This window comes from Carcharhinus amblyrhynchos, chromosome 17 (assembly GCF_965287045.1).
Source record: "Carcharhinus amblyrhynchos chromosome 17, sCarAmb.v2.hapA, whole genome shotgun sequence".
NCBI classification, from domain to species: Eukaryota; Metazoa; Chordata; class Chondrichthyes; order Carcharhiniformes; family Carcharhinidae; genus Carcharhinus; species Carcharhinus amblyrhynchos.
Window position 1 is genome coordinate 28,690,407 of NC_137340.1, and position 27,246 is coordinate 28,717,652.

The 27,246-nt window shown below is 42.5% G+C and overlaps 1 protein-coding gene across 1 annotated transcript in view; it reads left to right on the forward strand.

Moving 5' to 3' along the window:
* Nucleotides 1–1,608: 1,608 nt before the first annotated feature.
* Nucleotides 1,609–27,246, forward strand: part of cpxm2 (carboxypeptidase X (M14 family), member 2) — a 184,198-nt gene continuing 158,560 nt past the window's right edge. Inside the window, exons 1-2 of the mRNA XM_080205676.1 lie at nt 1,609–2,629; nt 3,340–3,435. Of these exons, the coding sequence (XP_080061802.1) occupies nt 2,392–2,629; nt 3,340–3,435 (334 nt within the window). The 5' untranslated portion in view covers nt 1,609–2,391. The remainder of the gene's footprint in view (nt 2,630–3,339; nt 3,436–27,246) is intronic.

Here is a 27,246-nt window from a genome sequence, read left to right on the forward strand (position 1 = left end):
CAAAGCCCAGTCCATCCTTCAAACCAGCCTCCCACCCATTGACACTGTCCACACTCCCCTGCTGCCTCGGAAAAGCTGCCAGTATAACTAATGATCCCATGCACCCTGGACATACTCTCTTCCACCTTCTCCATCAGATAAAAGATACAGAAGTCTGAGGGCATGTACCAACTCAAAAACAGCTTCTTCCCTGTTCCCTGTTGCATTAAACCTTTGATTTGACCTACCTTGCATTAAGTTGATCTTTCCCTACACCCTAGCTATGACTAACACTATATTCTGCACTCTCTACTTTTTTTGTCTATGAACAGTATGCTTTGTCTGTATTGTGAGCAAGAAATGTTACTTTTCACAGTATACCAATACATGTGACAGTAATGAATCAAATCAAATCAAATCAGCTGGGTATTAATTGTTGTAGTGATGGCCATTTCATTTTTGTATGATGCACTCAGATTTTTCTCCCTGGCACTAACCTGGGCTAGTTTTTCAATCTAATTCAGCATAAAATTTGTTCAGAATGTTTGGGTTTTTACATACACACAGCCTGCTGCCACCATATTATGTCCACTGCAACTTGTAAATTAGAAATAATCACACCTTAGCCTCAAAATGTTGGAGCTTCACTGAGTGTATTTCTTGCTGCTTTCCACGTGGTTGACTGGTAGGCTTATACTTTTTTTAACTCCTTTCTTAAAGTTACAAAGGTTTAAGGTTTATTTATTAGTGTCACAAGTAGGCTTACTTGGGGTGGCCCAGTAGCACCCTGGTTCGCATTGCTGCCTTATAGCACCAGGGACCTGAGTTCAGTTCCTGGCTTGGGTCACCTCACTGTGCGGAATCTATGCATTCTCCCCGTAACTGCATGGGTTTCCTCCAGGTGCTCCAGTTTCCTCCCACAGAGTGTTGGTTAGGTGCATTGGCCATGCTAAATTCTCCTTCAGTGTACCCAAACAAGTGCTGGAGTGCGGTGACGAGGGGATTTTCAGAGTAACTTCATTGCAGTGTTAATGTAAATTTACTTGTGGCACTAATAAATAAACTAAATTTTAAACTTACATTGACACTGTAATTTAGTTACTGTGAAAATCCCTTAGTCGCCACAGTCCAGTGCCTGTTTGGGTACACTAAAGGAGCATTTAACATGGCCAATGCACCTAACCAGCACATCTTTTGGACTGTGGGAGGAAACCGGAGCACCCGGAGGACACCCACACAGACACGGGGAGAATGTGCAGACACCACATGGACAGTCACCTGAGGCTGGAATTGAACCCAGGTCCCTGGCGCTGTGAGGTACCAATGCTAACCACTGTGTCACCAGGCTGCCCATAACCACTGTGCCACTGAAACATTTTGAAAACTTTCTAATCCTTGAAAAAGATAAAGGTATGTCTTATGAATAGTTTTTTTTAGTTAAAGCGACAGATAGATCAAAATGTCTTCTGGTGCAGGGGGTACTCTTCACGCTGTGAAGCGATTCTTTTGTGACAGTGGGAAAGATTGACAGTGGAGCCGTCCTGACTCCGTCTAAGCCTGTCTCACCGCATCTGAAACTTGTCTGTCGGAGAGAGAGAGGGAGAAAGTGGGTATTTCCAGGTCATTGAAATATCGCTCAGCAGTGAACACTAAGCTCTTTCGCTAACTACTCTCTGCACTCAAACTGAGTCTACCAATTGAACAATTCGTACTTGCTTGCTGGCGATTCTTTTACAGAGCGCCTGAAGCGGGCTTTCTGCAAGAACCGACAGCTACTGGCTCATTCAGAAAACTCCACGTATATGCGAACGCTGAAAGCGAGAAATTGATTTTCTTAAAACAAAAAAGTTGCATAATACACAACTTCTTTCGCGAGTTTGGTTCTGGGGTTGACCAGGTTCGGGAGCCACGCTGGCAAAGGTCTCACTGAAGCCAACAACAAAAAAAGTTCTTACTTAACCTGCAGGCATCCGCAAAATGAAACAAACACACAGAAGACAGACAGAATTCATTTATTGACATTGTTTTATTAGAAGTTGGAGAAGATTAAGGTTGGTGGCCTCTGCCAAACCTCTTGTGAAATAACATGCGTTCCAGTGCTTTGTAAGGAGATATGGTTTTGATTATTTTGCGTCCCTTGAAATTATGCAGTGCCTCTGGATTTGGCCGCAAGCTTTAGTAAGCTCTGAGATCCTGATGCCGAAATCACCTGCCAATATCACTGAAGTCGTTCCTTGCTCTGCCTGCCTGACGCATTTTACAATCACATGTGGACTTCCTCAATTCAGACTCATCGTAACTTTGAGGCATAGCAAGTTTGCGATTATATGCTTGAAAAAAGGAATCGACAGATGTGCTTGGTCACACTTGCCTTGGTGGAGTCAGTGCTAAGTTGAACTGGACTTTCCTACAATGTTCCCTCTTCTGGCCCGTGGCTACTGCGTTGCTGCTCTCGGTCTCTGTCTGGTGATCTTTTCGGATGGTGCCCGTGGGGAGCCTGTGGAAGAACACGATTACTACCTGCAAGAGATCATTGACAGGGACCCTTACTACTACCCCGAGGAGCGGCGCAGGAACCCACAGGTTCCCTTAGAAAGGCAGCCCAAGGTGAAAGCAAAGAAGGAAAAAGAGAAAGCAGTGGGAGCGCCAGGTAACCAGTGACTATCATTAAAACAGAAGCCTTTCAGATTAGTGCCGGTTGCTTCGAACAAGTTTTAATATCTGTATTCGCACAATGTGCATTCCGGTATGAATATACACATTTTAATATCTCAACCCAGACCCTTTAAAAAAGTAAGAGATTTCCATTTTAGCTGTTTTTAAAAGTATTTCCAGAAGAGGAGACGGGGGTTAAATAACCCGAAGGATATGGATTCAAGTTCTAACAGTTATGAGTGAAGGGAAAGGTTTGTAAACATTGTCTTGAAGCACAGGCGACAGATAAAGTTCATTAGGAAACTTTGCAAGAGTTTCCACGCAAGGATGAAGGCATTTTGTATATAGAGCAAACTTGAATTAAAGATACGCTTCAATAAAATTGCGTTCAAGACAAGCAGATAGTTGTAAAAAAAAGCACGAACGGTTCATTCAATACAGGCGTTTCGTGAATAATGGACAATAAATATAAATTATCCAGGATAGTTGACAATTGAAGGGACTACATGATGACTTGGGAAACAAAATAGAAAGTATAGACAAATGTGCAGGTCTGCTTTTTTTCACAAAATGAGGACTCGATTTTAGTAAGGATTTTAATATTGCACTGTTAGCTTATCTCTGAAATGTTCTATTATAACACTGAAACTATCGCTTTGCTATTTTAACATACAAGGTTATTCACAAACTCCTTCCATTTTCCAGTCAAAAATGGCAATAAAAAAGCTGAGAAAAAGTCCAATGGAAAAACACCAAATAACAGCCAAGAAACCTACAGAATGCCTGAAGAAAAGATTGAAGGTGAGCGATGAAATCTTTAAACATTATCTCTGTTAGCTAGCCAACTTCACTGACCATTAATTTTAATTGGTACCTAGAAATTACAATTTTAAATTACACCTCACTACAATTGAACATTTACTAGAAGCTCTACTTGAACATTAAGGAAGAGCTTGGATTAAGTATGCATGTAGGCAGTATGAGCAAACCAGCTATTGGATTCTCCCACTGAGAGGAAGGCACAGATCGCAAACCTTCTCTCCATGCCTTTGCTGTAATAAATTTGGTGACATTTCCTGTATTTGCGACACTGAATGGTACCATGCATTAAGTGTTTGCAATGTTTCAACTTTCCATCGGTAGATTAGTAATCTAGCCTCCAAATCTTTTGGCTGTTGATGTGGCCCATATAATGTGGTCATAATGGTTACTGTTGTGCCGAAGTGCCTGTCATTAAGTGTATGGAATTATTAACATAGGTTAAATATTGCTCAAATATTTTGTCATATTCGATTACCCTTGGTTAGTTATACAACATGGTTTACATCAATGTCAGATAGGTTTGATTTTATGTAAATTTAGTGCAGTGAACCGAAGAGTGAAGTTTGCCAGACTGAATTCCAGCATTGTCACAGAACCAACCACTTCAGATTTGCCTTGGTTGAGATATAATTAGCTCAGCGTGAGCAAATTTTGCAAAACTCCTCGACTGATTTTTCACACTCATGGAACTTCTGACATTGTTTAATGTGAAAAGAGAAGCAGTTGTTCCATCAATCTTTCTGCAAGTTTAGCTTACATTTAGATGCCAGCGTGCAGAACTCAATGCTTGTCCACTTGACCTGGCAGGAGCAGAGTGGAACTGATAATATAGTTTAAAAGTAAATTACTATGGATGCTGGAGTCTGAGGCAAAAAACAGAAAATGCTGGAAAATCTCAGCAGGTCTGACAGCATCTGTGGAGAGAGAACAGAACTAACTTTTTGAGTCCGGATGGTCTCAAAATCTGTTCTCGTGCCACAGATGATATTAGACCTGCTGAGATTTTCTATTTTTGTGGCAATGTAACTTGCTTGTCTCCTCCAAGTTGCCTTTAGAAAATATTATATAACCTGTGTAAGGATAAAAGGGAATTTAAACAACGTTAATCATTAAAGCCTATTAGAGAGAAAGGGTGGAATGTATTTTCTGGATTTACTGCATGCTTTGACATGTATCAGCTTCTTCATAAAGCTTTTTGCCATTCTTTTTGCCTGAAAGTTTGTAAAGACCCATAAAACATCTTTAAAATTTGTCCAATGTAATCACAATAATAATCCTGAAATTATTACTTATTAAATGCATCAATATTTGCTTTGGCTGCTGGTAAACATCTTGTAAACTACCTGGAAATAATGTATCATAGAATCCTACAATGCAGAAGGAGGCCATTCGGCCCATGAAGTCTGCACCGACCACCCAGGCCCTATCCCTATAGCCCCATAAATTTACCCTAGTTGACCTGACACTAAGAGGAAAGTTGTCATGGCCAATCCACCCAACCTGCACATCTTTGGACTGTGTGAGGAAACAAAAGGAAATCCACACAGACAGAAGGGAACATGCAAACTCCACACAGTGACCCAAGCCAGGAATCGAACCCTAGTCCCTGGCACTTTAAGGCAGCATATTGTGCCACCATGCCACCCCTTTTTAACAACTATGGTATTTGGATCATATATATGAATATGGGCATGTAGATTTATTTACAGTGAACAGTGTTTGAAACTGGCACTATCTTGACTCCCAAAATAGCACAATGAATTGCTTGCTGCAATTAAACACAATGCTTGTAATCACTCAGTTCTTGTCCCTTATGTCTTCATTAGCTACCAGTTCTAATTACTTAATCTTTATTGCAGCATTGATTTTGGAGTGATAACTAATTGTAATAAAATTAGTTGAATGTTTGACAGCTATTTCTAACATTACACACTGTGCACACCAGTCATCCTTTCTGCAAATCAACATCAACAATTACAAAATGACTCAATTACAATCTTGCAATTCTCTATCATGATAAATGCAGCAGTCTCCAATGTTATTTACAGTGATCACATGTGGCATTTGAACCAGGCAACTTGATCTTGGGATGAGCGGTCCAGTAGTTTGGATAATTTAACACTAGATGATAAATATCTAATTTAAATGTCGTGTTTGTGTGAAGATATGATTGGGCATGTTCCATGTTCACATGAAGAGTGGGACTTTGCCCATGGACTAGATGGTTAATGTGGGAGTTGAAAAGAAAACAAGCAAGGAATTTACAAGTCTCTAACGTGCACTTTAAGAATTCAACCTTAGCAAGCTAATTTTGGCATTCAAAGCTTACCTCACTTGCCCTTTGGTCAAAGGTGTTTACTTTTGGTACGACTTCACAATAAGCTAATTAGGAAATCTTTGCTGATGTGAATGCTTTTGAATCAATGATTGTAGCAGTGACTTACAACCAATCTAGATAATGCAGAATTTGCAGATTTTAAGATTAACCATTTTTCTTAGATCTAAAATATTAAGATGTATGAAAATTAAGATCTTTAAGGAGGTGAAATCTATATTAATTTAGCATATTTTCTCTGTAAATTCTAAATCCACACGCTAGGAATGGGATAGTCCTCTAATTCATTCGAAACAAGTCATTGTAACTGTAGAATGGATTTTTCATACCAGATCTGTTTTTCTTTAAATAAAATGTTTGTGTTGTCATTAGTTTGTAGTTCTTTGTCCCTTGATGGCATGCATAGCATATTACAAACCATATCTTGTGCTAAAATAATCATATCTTCACTGCTATTATTCACCAGTAACACAATATATTATCTCTTTGTGATTTATTTGACCTCCCTGAGGGGTCACTTGTACTGTGGTGAACTGGCTCACCTCACTTGGGACAGTGGAGAGAGCACTAAGTTGGCCTCTGCGTCCCTGGGAGAGGAAGGCAAAGTTGGCCAAGGTTCTCGTTCTGCTAGTTACCCAGTGACCTCAGCTGGAATCTCACACATGTAAACACTGTATGAAGTCCGACTGTTCTATCTCCTGTGGTTGCTTATCATGAATAGACAAATGTAAAGCTTTGGAAAAATTGCCACAAAAATGCAAATTAAAATTACTTCTTTTAGCTGACATTATTATCCCATTTATCCTCTGCTGTAACATTGAACAGAATCATATTGGATGTCATCTTGGATGGGTTTGGATGGATGGGACAAAACATGTACAAAATAGGCCTGTTGACTTAAATTTTAGACTATTATAACTTCCAAACCTCACTTATAGGCTGTAGAAGAGATTTGGGCAATCCAGATGCTCTGTGTTGGCATGACAGGAAAGCTTACCATCACGTAGGTAATTTGTGCATTGGGGATGCGGACTAGAGGGATTCACTGGCAGTGCATCGTTGGTTCAGAAGGGAGAGAGCAAAGGGCATTGGATATCCAGGTCTTCCTTGAGCAATTCCAAACCCAGTCCTGTTCATCCTTTCATTTTGTTTGTGTTGGAGAGTCTCTGTCACCTTCAAATTGGATCTCACTGAGTGGGGTGAATTTTCCACTGAGGCTAGGGGTAAAATGCCATGAGGGCCCTAGTGCCGTCATTAAAATTTAGGCATGAAGTAAAAAGTTTATTTATTAGTCAAAAGTAGGCTTACATGCACACTGCAATGAAGTTACTGTGAAAATCCCCTAGTCGCCACACTCCAGCACCTTTTGAAGTACACTGAGGGAGAACTTAGCATAGCCAATGCACCTAACTAGCACGTCTTTCAGACTGTGAGAGGAAACTGAAGCACCCGGAGGAAACCCACACAGATACAGGGAGAACATGCAAGCTACGCACAAACAGTGAGCCAAACTAAGAATCAAACCCAGGTCCCTGGTGCTGTGAGGCAGCAGTGCTAACCACATTGCCGCTGTCCCACCCTAGCATGAGGTTGCTGCCTGAGTATAAATACTCAGCAAATCAAATCCTGTCAGTTTTTTGAAGAGTGGTTTTGGTTTAAATGTGCCTAACTTCATTTGGAGAAAAAAGTTGTCAAATCCTGAAAGGATGATAGGAAACACCCTCTTATCCTTTAAGTTTTAATGATCCGCAGTTTGAATGTTTGTGTATCGGGCAATTCTGTAAAATGCACACACCAATGAACAAATGCAGTGAGAGTTCTTTTCAATGTTTGTGAGGTAAAAATATGCTGTTGAAGCCCAGGCTTTCGACACAGATTTAGGCCTTGAGGTAAAAGCTTTAAATGAAAGCTGTGGAATCAAACTTATTTTTAACATATTTCGTTACAAACTGATTTTGGAAAATTTGAACATTTCAGTTTCTGACAAAAAGAGAATATTTTTGTGAAAATAATTATTTTAAATGACTCAGTTAATTCATCAGCAAATTCTGCTGGCAAAATGTTGACATGTTTCTTTGGTTTTTCCATTATAAATGTTTCAGTGTTAAATGTTGACAAAAAAGCACGACTCAGATTTGTGAAGCATAGGATTGGCAGATTTGAACTGTACGATACACAGGGCACATGAGAATATATGTGATCAAGAGCTTGTGTGAATGTGTGAGAATGTGAGTGTGTAAGAGAGTATGAGTGCATGTGTATTATCTGAAAACAATTGGAATCATAGAATCCCTACAGTGTAGAAGCAGTCCATTCAGCCCACTGAGGCTGCATCAACTCTCCAAAAGAGCATTTTACCCAGACTTAATCTCCATAATATCACACAGTTACTCCACTAACCTACACATCTTGGGATACTAAGGGGCAATTTAGCAAGGTTAATCAACCTAACTTGCACATCTTTGGACTGTGGGAGGAATTCGCAGCACCCAGAGAAAATCTGTGCAGACACAAGAGAATGTGCAAATACAACACAGTGACCTGAAGCCAGAATTGAACCCAGGCGCTGTGAGGCAGCAATGTTAATCACTGTGCCACTGTGTTGCTCTGAGATTAACATTTTTACTCATAAATTGACTTGGGACTTGGATCATCTAAATTATCTTTCCAATGTATTTTCATTCTATGGTACAGATTCAATATTACATTGATTAAGTTCTTTTTTAAATCCTTTTTCAATTGGTCATCACAAATCTACACAAAAAAATTGCATAATGTTAACTGTAAAATAATTTTTTAAAATGTCAAAATGTGCAGGATGTGGGCATTCCTGGCACTTATTGCCCATTCCCAGTTGTTATGAGAAGTTGGGCCTTCTTCGATCTCAAATTGAAACAAATAAGTGGCATGCCCGGACATTTCAGAGGGCAGTTAAGGGGTTAAACATATCTTTAGCTGTTATCAGAATTCCTGCCAGGATTCACAAGTTAAGTATTGGGGTTTTGAAGGTAGTTAAGTCAAGCCTAAAACCCAAATGCACCATCCTTTTTGCACTTAGAAAAATTTAACATGGTAGCTTTTTCCCTAGAGCCAAGACTAAGGTCAGACTGATGAGCAAGGACCAATAGGCTCCATGGAGACTGTATTTTCTTGTGCAGCCTCAACAAAATGTGTGCATATTTTCATTTAATTCAAACATTATTACTGAGTTTTATGAATAATTGGATAACATTACCATTCTTCAAGATAAATAACTGTGTTTTCTGGATTGTGACATATGGTGGTATAGTTAACTCAGAATCATTAGACTTCTTCAATTAAGATACCATGATTTAATTGTATTTCTATTTTTACTTTCTGCATGTGGCATTTAAAATGACCTCACATTTAAAATGTCTAAAGTACTTCCAAATGTTCTAATTACATCAGATATTAACTTAACATGAAAAGATATACTGAGTGATGAGAGATTTACAGTCAACATACCAAATAGTAATGCATTACTGCAAGTTAAAGATGTATACATACATAGGTAAAAAGTTCAAAATTCTATAACAGCAAACATAACTAAAGCCCATGAGGATCGCTTAAAATAACATTAAGATGCAGGACAAAGAAAAGCTTGTACAATTCCAATTCAAGATGTGTAGAATGGAAATCATTCATTTTGATATGAAATAATTGATTTGATTTGAGTTGATTTATTATCATCACATGTATTAGCATACAGTGAAAAGTATTGTTTCTTATGTGCTACATAAACAAAGCATACCATTCACAGAGAAGGAAATGAGAGAGTGCAGAATGTAGAGATACAGTTATAGCTAGGGTGTACAGAAAGATCAGCTTAATGCAAGGTACGTCCATTCAACAGTCTGATGGCCGTGGGGAAGAAGTTGTTCTTGAGTCGGTTAGCATGTTGACCTCAGACTTTTGTATTGTTTTACCAACAGATGAAGGTGAAAGAGAGAATGTCCGGGGTGTGCGGGGTACTTGATTATGCTGGCTGCTTTTCCAAGGCAGCGGGAAGTGTAGACAGCTAATGAATGGGAGGCTGGTTTGTGTGATGTGTTGGACTACGTTCATGACCTTTTGTACTTTCTTGCAGTCTTGGGCAAAGCTGTAATTGGGAGATGATTCATTGGAGCTGATTATTCTCTGCATGTAAATGTGGAGCAGTAAGAAGTCTCACAACACCAGGTTAAAGTCTAACAGGTTTATTTGGTAGTACAAGACACAAGCCACAAGCTTTCAGAGCACTGCTCCTTCATCAGGTGAGTGAGAGTTCTGTTCACAAACAGGGCATATAAAGATACAAACTCAATTTACAAAGTAATGGTTGGAATGCGAGTCAAAGACAAAGAATTCCCAGCTTTTGTTGCGGCACTATGGACTTCCTATAGAAACTCAGCACACATGGAGCAGTTGAACCAGGAGCACTCCCCATCACAATGGATGTCTTGGCACTGTACACAAGCATCCCCCACGATGATGGCGTTGCTGCAACTGTGTCAGTACTCAATGCTGACAACTGCCAATCTCCAGATGCAATTTTACAACTCATCCTCTTCATCCTGGACCACAATGTCTTCATCTTCAACAACCAGTTCTTCATCCAGACACACGGAACAGCCATGGGACCAAATTCACACCTCAATATGCCAACATCTTCATGCGCAGGTTTGAACAAGACCTCTTCACCACACAGGACCTTCAACCAATGCTATACACTAGATACATCAATGATATTTGCTTCCTTTGGACTCATGGTGAACAATCACTGAAACAGCTATATGATGACATCAACAAGTTCCATCCCACCATCGGACTACTGTCCGGAATTGCTTGCATTCTTGGATACACGTATCTCGATCAAGAACGGCCACCTGAGTACTTCACTGTGCTGCAAGCCCGCGTATAACCTCACGATGCTCCACTTCTCCAGCTTCCACCCTAAACAAGTTAAAGAAGCCATTCCCTGTGTATACAAGACCTCTGTATACACAGGATCTGCTCAGATAAAGAGGATCGCAACAGACACCTCCAGATGCTGAAAAATGCCCTCATAAGAACAGGATATGGCTCTCGACTTGAGCGATAGTTCCGATGCGCCACAGTGAAAAACCACACTGACCTCCTCTGAAGACAAACATGGGACACAATGGACAGAGTACCCTTCATCATCCAGTACTTCCTTGGAGCGGAGAAGCTACGACATCTTCTCTGGAGCCTTCAACATGTCATTGATGAAGACAAACATCTCACCAAGGCCATCCCCACACCCCCGCTTCTTGCCTTCAAACAACCACATAACCTCAAACAGACCATTGTCCACAGCAAACTACCCAGCCTTCAGGAGAACAATGACCACGACACCACACAACCCTGCCACAGCAACCTCTGCAAGACATGCCGGATCATCAACACAGATGCCATCATTTCACATGAGAACACCAGGTACATGGTATGTACTCTTGCAAACTAGCCAATGTTGTCTATCTGATATGCTGCAGGACAGGATGTCCCAAGGCATGGTACATTGGAGAGACCATGCAGACGCTATGACAACGGATGAGTGAACATCAGGCAGGAGTGTTCTCTTCCTCTAGGGGAACACATTAACAGTCAAGGGCATTCAGCCTCTGATCTTCAGGTAACCGTTTTCCAAAGTGACCTTCACGACTCACGACAATACAGAATCAGTGAGCAGAAACTGATAGCCAAGTTCTGCACACATGAGGACGGTCTCAGCCGGGATCTTGTGTTCATGTCACACTATCTGTAACCCCCATGACTTGTCTGGACTTGCAAAACCTCACTAACTGTCCTGGCTGGTGACAATACACATCCCTTTAACCTATGCTTAACCATCTCTCCACTCACATTGCCTGTACCTTTAAGACTTGATTACCTGTGAAGACTTACATTCCAACCATTATTTTATAAATTGAGTTTGTGTCTGTATATGCCCTTTTTGTGAACAGAACTCCCACTCACCTGATAAAGGAGCAGCACTCTGCAAGTTTGTGGCTGGTGGCTTGTGCTACCAAATAAACTTGTTGGATTTTAACCTGGTGTTGTGAGACTTCTTACTGTGCTTAACCCAGTTCAACACCGGCATCTCCACATTGTAAATGTGGAAATCAGAGATGAAGACCAATGTTCCCTTGAGTTTTTTGTTGTTGAGTGCGACCAGTTCATTTCAATGGAACGGGTGGATGCCCGGAACTAAATACCTATTCCTTAGTAACATTCTAGTCCCATCAAATCCACCAAATTGGACAGACACAGATCCTCATGAAGTGAATTCGAATTGTCCAGCCTTGTCCTCTCAAGTAACATTGATTGGTCCTCATTATTGAATGATACTGACAGCATCTTGACAGGATAAACATTTGGTGCATAAATGTTTAATTTTCTCACTTTGATAACAGAAATTTATGATGCGTTTATGATTTTCATCAAAACTGAATAGTAAGAGGGCTGAGTGATTAGTCCATATCCTAGCATTGTATTGTACCTTAGAGATCAAGATAGTAAATCAGGTTCAAAGCCTGGTTTGTGGTGAAGTTGCTAATTTTAGTAGTGATAGTCTTTAGGCAGGAAAGCACTACATCTAGTGTTGCCCTTTGTGGAGCAGGAAGTCACTGACTTTAGATAGAAAGGGGGAAATTGGGTTTATGGTTTGATTTGGTTAATTTAAAGAGGAAAGGGTTAAAATAATTCACTCCATTTATTTGACAATAAGACTGTAGAGTAGCGAACAATTATTTTGATATTACTTGGGCCCAGATGAAGAAAACATTTGATTCAATAAAGCAGATCACTCATCTGAAAGATTTGTCATTATTTGATGTTTGTTCTGATTTGGATGAATGGGTCTCATTTTTAAGCCTTGTTTAATCTAAGCTGCAAATAATGATGATAACATGGATTCAAAGAGATAATGCTGAATGCACAATGCCAATCACTTGTCTATAACTACAAGCAAGAACATTTTGTGTGTTTTTAAGCATATTCCAGTTAGAAATATGTCTAATGCAGCAGAAATATTCATATCCCTGTTCTGTTTATTGCTTTCACTTTTGACATTTACTGACTGTGGGTAGCTTCCATAAAGATTTCATGAGGCATACTTGTATAGGAATGCCATTCATTTAAGGCATATTCATCAGAGTCAAATGCAATCATGTCTGAAAAACCCAAGAGGGTCTGGAGTGAGGAAGACCATTTGACCCATAAAGCACACTTCATGAAAAAACAAAGATGTGGTTTTATGGAGCACCTTTCATGACTTCTGGGTGTCCCAAAGCACTTTACAGCCAATTAGTTCTTCTGAAGTGCTGTCATATGTCCATGTACGATGATTTTATCATAAACTCTCCCCCTTTCACCATCACCTATTGATTTTTTTACTCCAGTTACAGAAAGTTGCTTCCTCTATCTTTACCAAAGAAAATCAGTGACCTAAGCTTTCTAATTAGGTTGCATCACCCAGTGGTACAGGGCAGTACAGTGAAGAGCATTGACCCAGGTTGGCTACTAAATGTGGGCTTCCTGATCATAGAAGGAAAGAAAACTTTACATTTACATAGCACCTTTCATGACCTCAGGATGCCTCAAAGTGCTTTACAGCCAATTAAGTGCTTCAGGAAGTGTAGTCATTGTTGTAATGTAGGAACTGGGACCAGAAACTGTGGCACATATCCTGAAGGCTTGATCTGAGCTGCATAAAAAAATGGGAAGTTTAAAAAAAATGTTCATGACATATTCTGAGAATAAATCCACTGGTCCTTTTGTAAAGAATTACCAGGTGCCCTCTCTGCCAACCTTTGAAGGCTGGATACTGGATCAGAACAACGTGCTTTTGCTGTCAAGCATTCAGTTAGGTCAAATGGTAGGAAATGACAATTGTGTTTCTCTTATTTGCTTATCAAGAACCTGCCCACATAAGGACTGGTATATTCTGTGCTGCCCACTCAAGAATACTAAATAGACAGTAACATGGCAGATTGAATCCTTGAGCGCTTTTCCAGCTCCATCTGCCTCAGATTCAACAGCCAACCCGTGTGCAGGGAACTGGAAAACCTTGGGTAGTTCATCAATCTGTGGAGAATTTCTCTTTCTAACTGTGTGTCGAGGCTGGTGAATTTTGACTTAGGATCTTTGTTCTGATGCTCATTCTTCAAGATGAACGTTTTTCTTACTTCAGCATAATGCATATTTTCCATTACTTCAAGAATCCACAATGTGACTCTGCTCAGCTTTATTTGCTGCAGTGAAAATAACTTGAGCTGCCTGAACCTTCTGAGTCTACACAAGGCCTGGAATTGACCCAGCCATTTACTCTGAAACATTGCCAAGCCATCTCTATCCTTTTTTGAGGTAGGGTGGCCAATATTATAGAACAGGCTCCATTATTGTTCTGACTTGTAATCCAAGCTTTTACAGATGGAATTTGATGTGTTTATTTATAACATCTTCATGCTCAGCAGACATTGTTTCATAATGTTTTTAATTCCCTTTATTTTTATAAATTTCATTTAAAAGTTCAGTTCTTCCCATTTCTTTCCCTCTCCCATTTATAATTTTTGCAGACTTTTTAAATTCCTATTTTCATAGGGTATAAAAGTCTGGAGTGTGACTGATCCTATGGCTCTTTTTGTTGCCATTTTCATGGTTCTTTACTTAATCCCACTCTTTTCTTAAATTGAAAATTGTCAAAACCACCAAGGATTACATAGGAACATAGGAATTAGGAGCAGAAATAGGCAAGTCAGCCCTTTGAGCCTGCTCTGCCATTCAATCAAATCGTGGCTGATCTCTCCCTGGTCTCAAAACCACCTCCCTGTTCCCCATGTCCTTTTAACCTGTTTTTTGTTATCAGAAATATATCTATTTCCTTGAAACCATTTAATGACTCAGATTCCATTACACTACGAGGCAGCAAGTTCCACAAATTCACCACCCTCTGCAAGAAGTAGTTCCTCCTCATCTCAGTTTTAAATCTACCGCCTCTCAACCTGTATCTGTGACTTCTGGTTCGAGATTGCCCCACAAGGGGCATTTGGTCTACATTTACTTTACCAACCCTTTTTCATATCTTATACACCTCTATCAGATCCCCTCTCATCTTCTAAACTCCAGCGAATATAAGCCCAAACTGTTTAATTTCTCCTCATACATCAACCCTTTCATCTCTGGAATCAATCTGGTGAACTTCCTCTAAACTGCTTCCAATGTCACGTCCTTCCCCAAATAAGGAGGCCAAAACTGGACACAATACTCTAGATGTGGTCTCACCAACACTCTATACAACTGCAACAACACTTCTCTGATTTTATTCCGGGCCTTTTGCAATAAATGCTGATTTTTTTTTTTATTACATGCTGTACCTGCATACTGATTTTCTATGATTCATAAACAAAGACACCCAGATCCCTCTGTCCGGATGCATTTTGAATCTGCTTTCCATTTAGATAATAATCTGCCTTTCTATTTATTTGGTCACAATGGATACCTCACATCATCCACCGGTCAAATTTTGGCCAATTCTCCTAGCTTATCTATATCCATCTGTAAAATCTTTATCTCCTCTTCACTGTCTGCTTTCCCACCTATTTTAGTATCATCTACAACTTTTGATGTATTAGACTCTGTTCCTGCATTTATATAGATTGCAAACAATTGAGGTCCAAGGACTGACCCCTGCAGCACCCCACTAGTTACATTTTACCAGTCAGAGAGGGACCCAATTATCCCGACTCACTGCTTTCTGTTAGTCAGCTAATCCTCAATCCAATCTAGTACTCTACCCCTACACCCTGTGATCATATCTTCTGGATCAGTCCTTTAAGTGGCACCTTGTGAAATGCCTTCTGGAAGTCTAAATAAACCACGTCTACAAATTCCCCCTTATCTACTTTTGCTGGTTATGTCCTCAAAGAACTCAAGCAAGTTTGTCAAGCATGATTTACCCTTCATAAAACCATGCTGACAATGATGGTTTGATCTTGGTCTTTCCAAATGCTCAGTCATCTCCTCCTTTATGGTTGATTCCAGCAACACCCCTACCACAAGCTAACCGGCCTATAGTTTCCTACCTTTTGTCTCTCTCCCTGACTTCAGAGCAGATTATTGAAGAACAGTAAATATATATCCCTAGAAGGGAATTGCTTGATAGGGCAGACGCAACACGGTTTCATTAAAGGGAAGTCGTGTCTGACAAATTTACTGGAGTTCTATGAGGATGTGTCTAGGGCAGTGGATAGAGGAGAGCCGGTGGATGTGGTCTTTCTGGATTTTCAGAAGGCGTTTGACAAGGTACCCCACAAGAGGTTATTGCAGAAGGTCAGGGGACATGGAGTTGGGGGTAGGGTGTTAGCGTGGATAGAGGATTGGTTGTCAAATAGGAGGCAGAGAGTGGGGGTCAATGGGTGCTATTCGGATTGGCGGTTGGTGACTAGTGGGGTGCCCCAGGGGTCGGTGCTGGGGCCTCAGCTATTTACCATTTATATAGATGATCTGGAGGAGGGAACCGAGTGCAGGGTGTCGAAATTTGCTGATGACACCAAGATTGGGGGAAAGGCAAATTGTGCGGAGGGTGTGGAGAGTCTGCAGAAGGATCTAGGTAGGCTGGGCGAATGGGCCAGGAAATGGCAAATGGAATTTAATGTTGGCAAGTGTGAGGTGGTCCACTTTGGTAGGAAGAATGGTAGGAAGGACTATTACTTACGGGGCGAAAAACTGCAGCAGGCGACGGTGCAGAGGGACCTCGGGGTCCTTGTGCATGAGTCGCAAAAACCCAGCTTGCAGGTGCAGCAGGTGGTCAGGAAGGCGAATGGGATGCTGGCCTTCATAGCGAGGGGGATTGAATATAAAAGTAGGGAGGTCTTGCTGCAGCTGTATAGGGCATTGGTGAGGCCGCAGCTGGAGTACTGTGTGCAGTTTTGGGCGCCGCACCTGCGCAAGGATATTTTGGCCCTGGAGGGAGTGCAGAGGAGGTTTACTAGGCTGGTACCGGAGTTGACGGGATTGAGCTATGAGGAGAGGCTGAATAAACTAGGCTTGTACTCGTTAGAGTTTAGAAGAATGAGGGGAGATCTCACTGAGACGTATAAGATGATGAATGGGATGGATAGGATAGAGGTGGAGAGACTCTTCCCGCTCAAAAAAGACAGTAGGACTAGGGGGCACAGCCTCAAGATAAAGGGGAGGCGGTTTAGAACGGAGTTGAGGAGGAACTTCTTCACTCAAAGGGTGGTGAATCTCTGGAATTCTCTGCCCGTTGAAGTGGTGGAGGCTGCCTCGCTAAATATTTTTAAGAAGCGGGTTGATGGGTTCTTGATAAGAGAGGGGATTAAGGGTTATGGGGAGAGGGCGGGAAAGTGGAACTGAGCAGCGACAGATCAGCCATGATCTTATTGAATGGCGGGGCAGGCTCGAAGGGCTAGATGGCCTACTCCTGCTCCTATTTCTTATGTTCTTATGTTAACATTTGTCAATCAAAATGGATACTTTGGTACCACAAAAGAATTGACAATCTTATCCTGTAGGCACTGAACAGTCAGGAAGTGATGGTCAATTTTATACTCCTGAAACAGTCAATGGGTGCGGAATTGAGCTGTCCTGAAGTTCTTGGCATGTTCACAGCCATTGGAAACAGGGTGGACAAAAGAGAAAATTCATCCATCCACCTCATTTCCAAGATTCAGACATCACAAACGGTCACCACAATGCAGTCCTGGTGTCCCTTTCAGTGCTGACATCTTCTGCACCCCAGAGGGCTGAATGGAGGTCAACAGAAAGCATGGAGGCTGCCTCGCTAAATATATTTAAGACGCGGGTAGATAGGTTTTTGATAGGCAAGGGGATTAAGGGTTATGGGGAGAAGGCAGGAAAGTGGAACTGAGCCACGACAGATCAGCCATGATCTTATTGAATGACGGGGGCAGGCTCGAAGGGCTAGATGGCCTACTCCTGCTCCTATTTCTTATGTTCTTATGGGTTCCAGGCAGCCTCCCCTATTTAAAGGCACAATCCCTATAAAAGATTATTGCCATAGAATCTTCAAAGAGAAATCATGTTGCTACAAGGAAAGAAGAGGCCTCTCAGATTCAGTGATACTCAACTGGGATGGAAATTCAAATTAGATGAGTATGAATTGAAAAGCACATTGAAATGTCCGGTTCAATATGACTTCCCTATTAGTTGTCTCACACTGATTATAATGGGAAAATAATGAAAAGTAACAATCCTAACACGGACCATTGTATAAGTCAACAGGAGACCAGACCTCATGCAATCTGCTGACATTAATAACAATCCCTTCCCACTTGGATTACCAGCATATATTTACGCAACCATTCCAAACGATCTAATCTTTTCAAATCGCCTCTTATGAAGCACTTTATGACTTTATGGTTTTTTGAAAATCAAAATTTATAAAATGAACAAAACTGCCATCATCCAATATATTGTTCACTTCCTCAAGAAATTCAATCAGATTAGTGAGCCAGGACTTCCATTTCCTGAAGTCTTGTTAGAAACTCCTGAACTATCAAAGTGGTCATAAATCACAAATGCCTCCCCGCAGCTTTCATAATGCTGACATCACATTGATCAGTTGCAGTTCCGAGTGTCTGATTTCCTCCCCTCCTTAAATAATGGGACAATATGAACCTTCCTTGATTCGACTGAAGCCAACATAAACCACAAAGATTTGAACGAATGAACATATGTGATCCCCATGTCATAAAACACTGTGGCTAAATGGAACCAGCGCAGCGGCATTATCTAGTTTAAGTGACTTAACTCTAAATTACTTCTGCTTTAAAGCGATTATACCTATCCAGTACCATCAAGACTTTAGTATCATCTTCAGAAGTGAAAACTAATGTGACTTGCGTTCTTTTCATTAACTATATTTTTACTCTTGTATCTGACCTGCCATGTGAAATCGCTGAAAAGACCATTGCAGTCTCTATTTCAGACTTCCGGCAGACTGAAAAAGCTTCGGAGAAGCAACTTTTGCACAGTACAAGCTACTCTGACAGTAGCTTGTACTATTTGTATGGGCAGTTTGTATGGGCAACATTGGGTGCAGCTAATCTGCCTCTGGAGCAGCCTTGGATCCTTTCTTTCATCTTGTTTTCATCTGAACATTGCACAGAATTAGAGGAATTCCCTTTGGAAGATAACGTCAAAATTATAATCACAGGAATTAAAAACCTGGCAGTTAAAAATTTGGGAAAATATTTCAAAATATGTATAGAGGGAATTCCTCTAATTCTGTGCAATGTTCAGATGAAAATAAGGTGAAAGAAAGGATCCTAGGCTGCTCCAGAGGCAGATTAGCTGCACCCAATGTTGCCCATACAAATCACATTCATAAGTAGGGGCACATCTGCCATGGAATGTGAGAGAAGAGTTGCCGATACAAACTTCTTTTCACTATGGTTGATTTCCCAGATTTGGTAATCTCCTCGAATCTTATTTCCAACCAAGTTCCACCACGCGGACAATTCTTCCAAGTTCACCACATAACTCTGAACATTTGAGCACCTGGCTCATGGCTACAGGGACATCAACAATCCAGTTACAGATCACAAGTGTATTGTACAGGTCACTAATTGCTCAGTAGGACACTGTAATTTAATTACGTTTTCCATAGATAATTAGGCAGCACAAAGAAGATGCTACATCATTTTCAGTTTGCAAGATTCTCCCAAGTCCATCCTCCCCCCGCATCCTCTGCCCCCCAAGCAGAGATCCACCTGACGCACCCCCCCACCCCCCCCCCCCCCCCCTCCCCTCCCCTGGCGGATGCCAGCAGAAGGCCAGGAAGGTGCTGCAGGCTCTCAAAGGACTGCAGATTGGAAGGATGGTGGAGGGAGACCAGTGGTTGAGGTAGGGTGGGAGTGTGCTCTGCTGAGGGGTCCTGCCTCCATGGGGAGTCCAATTACAGGGGGTGTCTGCTGGGGGTGGGGGCCTGCCTCCCAGGGGGTTCTGATATCGGCGGAGGGGGAGGGAGGTGGGGTTCTGCTGGGGGGTCTGCCTCTCAGCGGGGTCTGATCCAGGGGGGTTGGTTAGTGGGGAGGTCTGCAAAGGATGGTCAAGGAGGATGGGCTTTGGATGTTCCCCTCATCCGAACAAGAATAGAAATTGGCTTTGGATTTTTATTTTGCAGGTCGCTTACAGCGCAGATCTGGAACGGGTCAGAAGAAGATAAAGTGGGGCTGGGTACGCGGTTCATTAAGTCGATTTAAATGCATGTTAATGCATTTAAATCGTTGGGCTGCCCGATTTTGTGCGCAGACTGGATCCACACCCGAATCAGGTGTTAGTAATGCCGTGATCTGCCCGGATTCGGTGCAGATCGTGTTAAAGGCCCGACACTCAAATTTACTGTGATTTCACGCTCGAAAACAGGCATGAATTTTTGGTAAAATCGGGCCCTTAGTCTGCCTTTGTGGTGCAATTAGCGCGCTCAGCTATTAACCCAAAGGCTGGTGGTTCGCAACCATCCAGGGATGGTGCTTGTGTTGGTTCCTCCCAAAGCAGTTGCATTAATATAAATATCTCCCATATAATTTTGTGAGTCTGTGTGAACAACTCATGACAACTCATGTCTCCTTCCCTCCAAGATGTGTGTATCTCTGCTCTCGCAGCTGGACCTGGCTCATGGACATGCTCGGTCATGTGTTGTATGAAGAGGGACTCAGGTAGTGACTCCAAACTGGAGTTGTCTGAGTTGGAGCAGTGTTTGGAGAGAATTCCAAGGCAAGACGTTCCACATGAAGACTGGAAACCCTTGTGAGAGAGACCATGGACCCTATTTCACCATTTAGATTTGAAGTGCTGGGCGGACTTTGAAACTGAGTGTTTCAGATCTGACTTTTAGGCCTGTTCTCAGGTACCCCCATAGGCACTCTGACTGAAAAAACATCAGTGATTCTGAATCGTGCTGCAGAGCCTGTGGGCAGGACTTAACACACCCGAAATCCTGCAACTCTGATCAGAGCCTCCAACAGCGCATGCGCAAAAGACGATAAAATGCTGCTCCCCTGCCACATCCCTCCCTGGCCAGATAATGTCTCCCCCTGACTGCCCCACCCCTCCCCCAACATTTCTGACCCTCTTATCCTCCTTACCCCCCGCCGTTGAGACCGATCGCAGCCCCCATTCCCCTTCTCCCCCACCAATCTCAGGCAGAGAGAGCCACACTTCCACCCCACCAGTCTTGGGTAGAGAGATCCCCCTCTCCTCCACCGATCTCGGGCAGAATGAGCCCCCCACTAATCTCAGGCAGAATGGCCAAAGCGGGTAACCCATAGCCTGGGTTACCCCCACAGTCTGGGCTCTTCCTCAAAGCCTCCAGTATGTTAGAGCTCCTGAGAATGAAGCTGTTACGCATGTTACCAGGGCATCTCGCACAAATGTGCATAATGTTCATGTTGTGGTCATACACCAGTTGGATATTCAGGGAGTGGAATCCCTTTCTGTTGACAAATCTTCGTGGATTCTGTAGGGGGGCCTTAAGGATGACCTGGGTGCAGTCAATAGCCCCTGTACATTAGGCATTCCCGCAATGGCTGTGAACCCTGCAACCCAGGCTTTCTGCTGGGCCTGGTCCAGGTTCAATTTGATGTACTGCCCAGCCCGGGCATACAGGGCTTCCGTGACCGGTTTGACACATGTGTGCATGGTTGACTGAGAAATGCCACATAAATCTCCGCTAGGGATCTGGAAGGAACCAGCTGCATGAAAGTTCAGGGCAGCCCTAAATTTGACAACCACCGAGATTGGTTGCCTCCCCCTACTCTCCCGCCCCAGGTGCCAGGTCCTGCAATAAGTTGCACAGGTGTTACACTGTCTCCTTTCGGAGGTGGAGCTGTTGGCAGCGCATGATGTCCGATATCTGTTCAAATGACACTTGCACACAGAACTACTCCCTCCTTCTCCTGTGACCCCTCCCTCTGGGTGAATGATGGCCACCTCCTGCCTCTGGTGGTCGACTCCCTCTCCACCTACAAGTGGTAAGGCCTGGGCCTCCTGTGCCCGCTGTTCTTCCTCCTGCTCCTCCTCCTCAGCTCCAGCAGCAACCAAAAGAACGGTAAGATTGATCAGTTGCATCACAAAATGACCATCTCATCATTCAGAGAGGGGAGTGGGGGTTGGAGATAGAGAGAGGAACACATGTAGAGGTTGAGGAGTACTGTTTACCCCAGCCCAGCAACAGGCAGTGTCCATACTGCCCATTCTTCCACCCACATGCTTCCCAGAATCACAGACTACCCCCCCATTCCTCCACCCACATGCTCCCCAGAATCACAAACCCCCATTCCACTACCCACATGCTCCCCAGAATCACAACTCCTTGAAAGGTTCTGAAGCTGCAGCAGTGCAATTTGTAAGGGCTTTGTGCACATCCTTCAGCTGGCAGAGTGCTGAGTGCACTAGGACCCAGAGCACTCACAAGACCCGAGGTAAGTGCAGAGTCCCGGGTCTGCCTGCAAATCGGACTTTGGACACCCTGCTAAGCAACAGTCCTACCCACCCCCCACCAACACACACTCGCGCAGCGCCCACTGACCCGAGAAACAAAATAGCCACAACAAAATGACCCCTGTAAGCAGCAGACAGCCATTGGGTGCTGGGCACTTCTCTTCTCACTAACCCTGACTGATGGAGCGCCCAAATGTGACTTACATTGAGCATGCCAGTTTTGCGCCAATTCCAGATGGGCGAACACGGTGGAAAATGGAGAAGTGCTGGTAAAGTTGAGTGTGCAGCCCATTAAGTCAATGGAAATGCATGCAAATACATCTAACTGGCCCTCATGACTGTTTTGAGCCCAGTCCCAATTGCGGCCATTTTCGGACCTTGGTCAAGGGGGAGCCGGCATGGAGGCGGTCACAGATTGCGCTACTCACCCCATGCTCGACTTTACCAAGTTTTCATGCCCAAAAACAGGCATGACTCAATGGTAAAATCAGGCCTGATGTTTTACTGGTTGACTTAGTGTTATCGACATCTGGGTAGATTATCGCGGAATCCATGGAATCTGTTTTGGTCACACTTGGTATATATTGTGTAGTCCTTTGTGTTTAACTACTCTTGGCTTGTTAATTCATCTCTATCTCATATTTACCCTGAATATTAGAATATAAGCTGGATAATTTAAATTGTTCTATCTTTCTAACCTTGTAGAGTTTATTTTTGTTTCTTCAAAACCCATGGAATCTTGTGGCTTTCTTCACTTTGTAAGATTTTTGGAGTTCAAACTTAAAACTTTATTACTCATTAAACAGATCTTACCAACAATGTGGGGTCTGGCTAAGAAACATAACATTGTGTTGCTTATGGTATTTATGGGCAATTTGGTCTACAGGATTATATTCAGACCAGCCTTGAAGACATAAATCTCACACTTGACCACATTCTATGTCCTCATTTTGTTCTCTTTGGACATCGTGGAACTTTATGGCAGAGATGGGTAATAAGTTTATAACAGTCAAAGAGAAAGCTTCCCTTTCTGAAACAAATATGAAATACAAGACAATAGCTTGGTCTACTGTGGCCCTGGAGAGAGTATCAGCCATGGATTGTGACTTTCCTGGAAAATTGATGGTCCTGCAGGCAAAAGCAAAATTGTTGAATGCTATCAACCTCTGTGGAATTCAAGGGGTAATGAAGGATTTGTTGCCTGTCTTGACATGGGGGCACAAGACCTTCAGATAATTTGAGAACCTCTCAATAGCCCATGTGGCAGCTAGTGTTTTCTTCTGGCATAGCATCATTCTGTTTCCATTAACACTCTGGATGCAAGGTTTTCTGTCTTCCTGTTACCATTTTTCTGGAGTTGAATAAGAACAGTACCAAGGCCAGTGTAGGAAGTGTTGGCAGCCATGATGGGAAATGTTGTAATGTGCCAGCACATTTGAAGAAGCGAATCTGTGTTTAATGTATTGAAAAGCATTGTGTTGTTCGATGGCTCAGAACCATTGCTGGCCTTTCCTTAGGAGATCATAAGAACATAAGAACATAAGAAATAGGAGCAGGAGTAGGCCATCTAGCCCTTCGAGCCTGCCCCGCCATTCAATAAGATCATGGCTGATCTGTCGTGTCTCAGTTCCACATTCCCGCCCTCTCCCCATAACCCTTAATCCCCTCGCTTATGGTGGCTAAATTTGGGATAGATTTATTCATTCCTCAGAACCATTGGATGTCTTTGGTTGGCGAAAGGCGGTAATGGCCTTTGTTTTGTAGGAGTCCATGGTGGCCTTCTCTTTTTGGATGACATGGCCTAGAAATTTGGTGGTGGTCCTCAGACACAGCTCATTTTTATTTCTTCTTTCATGGAATGTGAGCATTTCTAGCAAGGCCAATATTTGTTGCCCTTCTTCACTTGCTCTTGAACCACTGCAGTCACATCCAATGGCCTCGGCAACATCTCAGCAATAAAACTGAAGAAATGTGCTCCAGAACTAGTCACACCCTAGCCAAACTGTTCCAACGCAGTACAACACTGGCATCTACCCAGCATTATGGAAGGTAACTCAGACAAGAAAAAGCAGGACAGATTTAATCTGCCAATTACCACACAACCAGAGTACATTGTGTCTTTGCCACTATGCCACAGTCTCCTGGAGCTTAATGCATTACACCCTGTCACTCAACCATCAGTAATCTCTAGCAATCATGACTCATATTTAACATTCCCATGCTCCACCTCACAGTCACAAACTTACACTCCTGCAAGCTTCACACCACATCTCCCAGCTTCCACCTATTTCCAGCTATTCAGCTATGACAGGGATATCGTCCAAACAAATTGGACTGCACTTACTGACACTCTTCTTTCTCTCTGCAGGACAAACTGACACATAGAAGGGAACAGCAAAGAATTAGTGTGGGACAGGCATAGTGATGATGCTCAGAGTTATTAACACAACCGTCACTGAGGCTGTGGCAGCCAAAGTTGCTGAAGCCGGCATCCAGTATGTTCCTGTCACGAGCACTTTCTCAAACCCCACTTCACCTTTATCCTCCAATCTGGGCTGGTGTACATGCAAATGGTTCAGACGTTTAACCTTTGCATTTCACCCTTTCCCCCATCCTATCCCACCCCTTGCTCTTTTAAGATTTTAGATACACAAGCACAGCTGTCTGAAGGACACTGAAGGCCCAGAAGAAGAGCAGACCTCTGAGGAAGAAGCACCTTCACTTTAATTGAGACTAGCTCAAATACTGGCACTGCGCACACCTTAGAGGGTGGGATCTACACATGGGACCATATGGTGGTTAGGAGACCTAACCCAAGGTCTTTACTGATTTGGCCTCTGAAACTAGGAGATACACAAGGGCAATTTTTGAACAGTTTGAGCAATTTTTCCTCCTCTCCTCGCAGACGTGTTCCACTAATCCTTGAAGTTGTCCTCTGATGTCCTGGCTAATTTTGAAGAAAGGAATGAGAAAAAACGACTTAAACATATGGGTGTGCATACTTGACCATAAATCAGAGAGAAGTATTCCAGCATAATTCCATTTTCAAAGCCCAATTGTGCTTTACTAAAGCTTTGCGTTGCTCCATTGTGGAGGTCTGGAAAATCTATCTGGCATGCCTCGACATCTTTCAATGGCAGTGAAACAAAAAAGCCCACACCTCAGGTAAGCAGCCAATCGTACCTTGGAATATCCGCAAGTAAGTCTTTTAATCTAATTGACTGTTTACCACCTGACTGATACATTTTCTTCATTAATTCCTTTATCTTCTAAATTGGGCTCAAACTTGTTGACTTAACTCTGGGTATATTTTCCTCTTATTAATAGGAAAAAATGGAATGTGAATATAAAATTAATTGGCCATTTTATACATGCACACATTCTTTCACTCACTTATAATGAAAGGAATGTTTGGCAATTTCTTTTTGCTCACTCATCTTGTGCATTGGTCTTGCTATGTGCCATATTGCTGAATTCTGCTTCATTATTACCTGTCTCACAACACCAGCTTAAAGTCCAACAGGTTTATTTGGAATCACGAGCTTTTGGAGTGCTGCTCCTTCGTCACCGCTCACTTGATGAAGGAGCAGCTCTCCAAAAGCTCGTGATTTCAAATAAAACTGTTGGAATTTAAGCTGGAGTTATGAGACTTTTTACTGTGCCCACCCTAGTCCAATGCTAGCATCTCCACATCATCATTGTTATCTGTCAGAGAACAAGCTGCCCTATCATTCCAAGGCAAACATTTCAAATATCTATCATCTGAAGTGAATCATCCTGAATCAATTGGAAGGGGGAAATTTCAGAGCACTTTGAACTACCATTCAGAATAATAAGTTATTATTTTAGTTACTGGAATTAGTTTTGAGTTAAACTTGACAACAAAAGCAGCAATCACAGAATTGCTATGGCACAGAAGGAGGCCATTCAGCCCATCATGCCTGTACTGGCTCTCCAAATAAGCATCATGATTTAGTGCCATCCCCTGCCCTTTCCCCATAACCTTGCACATTGTTTCCATTCAAACAATCATTTAATGTCCTCTTGAATGAACCTGCCTCCATCACATCTTACACAACTGTTTGCTAGTGAACTTCTACATAATTATTTATGACAGTTCAATTATTATCTTCTAGGAATCAAAAGAAAACAAGCTAACCATAGTTAAAAATTGACCTATGTTTTTTCCATCTGGGGATTTTTTGCGCTATTCACAAACACTGGGCTTGATCTTCCCTTGAGAAAATTGGGAAAATTGAGAAAATAAGGGCCTTTAAATGGAGTCAGTTGCCTTACCATATTGCTAGCCCCAATGACTGGCACAGCCCCATTTAAAAACAGGCCTATTCCAATGGGTAGCTGAAAGCCTGCCTGTTTCAGGTGGTATAATATGTAAATAAAGATCCAATGATGTGCATTTATCCCTGATTGCTATTTGAGGAGAAATTTGATTGATATGCATTGTGCAACTTAAAGAAAATTTAAACACTTTAACTTGTGGGGCCTTTTCTGATCCTCGATGCAACTGCTGGCAGTTTTGGTCACCAGCTCAGTCAGTTTATGATGGTGTCACTGGGATTACATCTGCACACTTAACGCAGGACCCCACTTCCGCCTGACATGTGGCCTGTGTGCATGCTGGAAACAGCAGGTAAAAACCAGTCTCAGGGGAATGTAGCAAGATCTCTGGGTTTGGGAGGAGGGAGACTTGTTGCTCTTATTTGAACTGTGAGGGTGTCAGGGTATAGTGGCAAAGGTGGGGGGGAGGGGCCTAATGGCAGTAGGGCCTGAGGAAATGGGTTGGACATGAAGGGGGCACAGCATTAGGGGATGAAGCATGAAGGGTAAATAAAGGATGGCCCATTGGGAGATCGCCGCTGCCTGATCTCTTGGGGTGAGCAAGAGATCAGGCCAGCGATCTATATCGGGGAGGGGGGAGTGAGAAACCT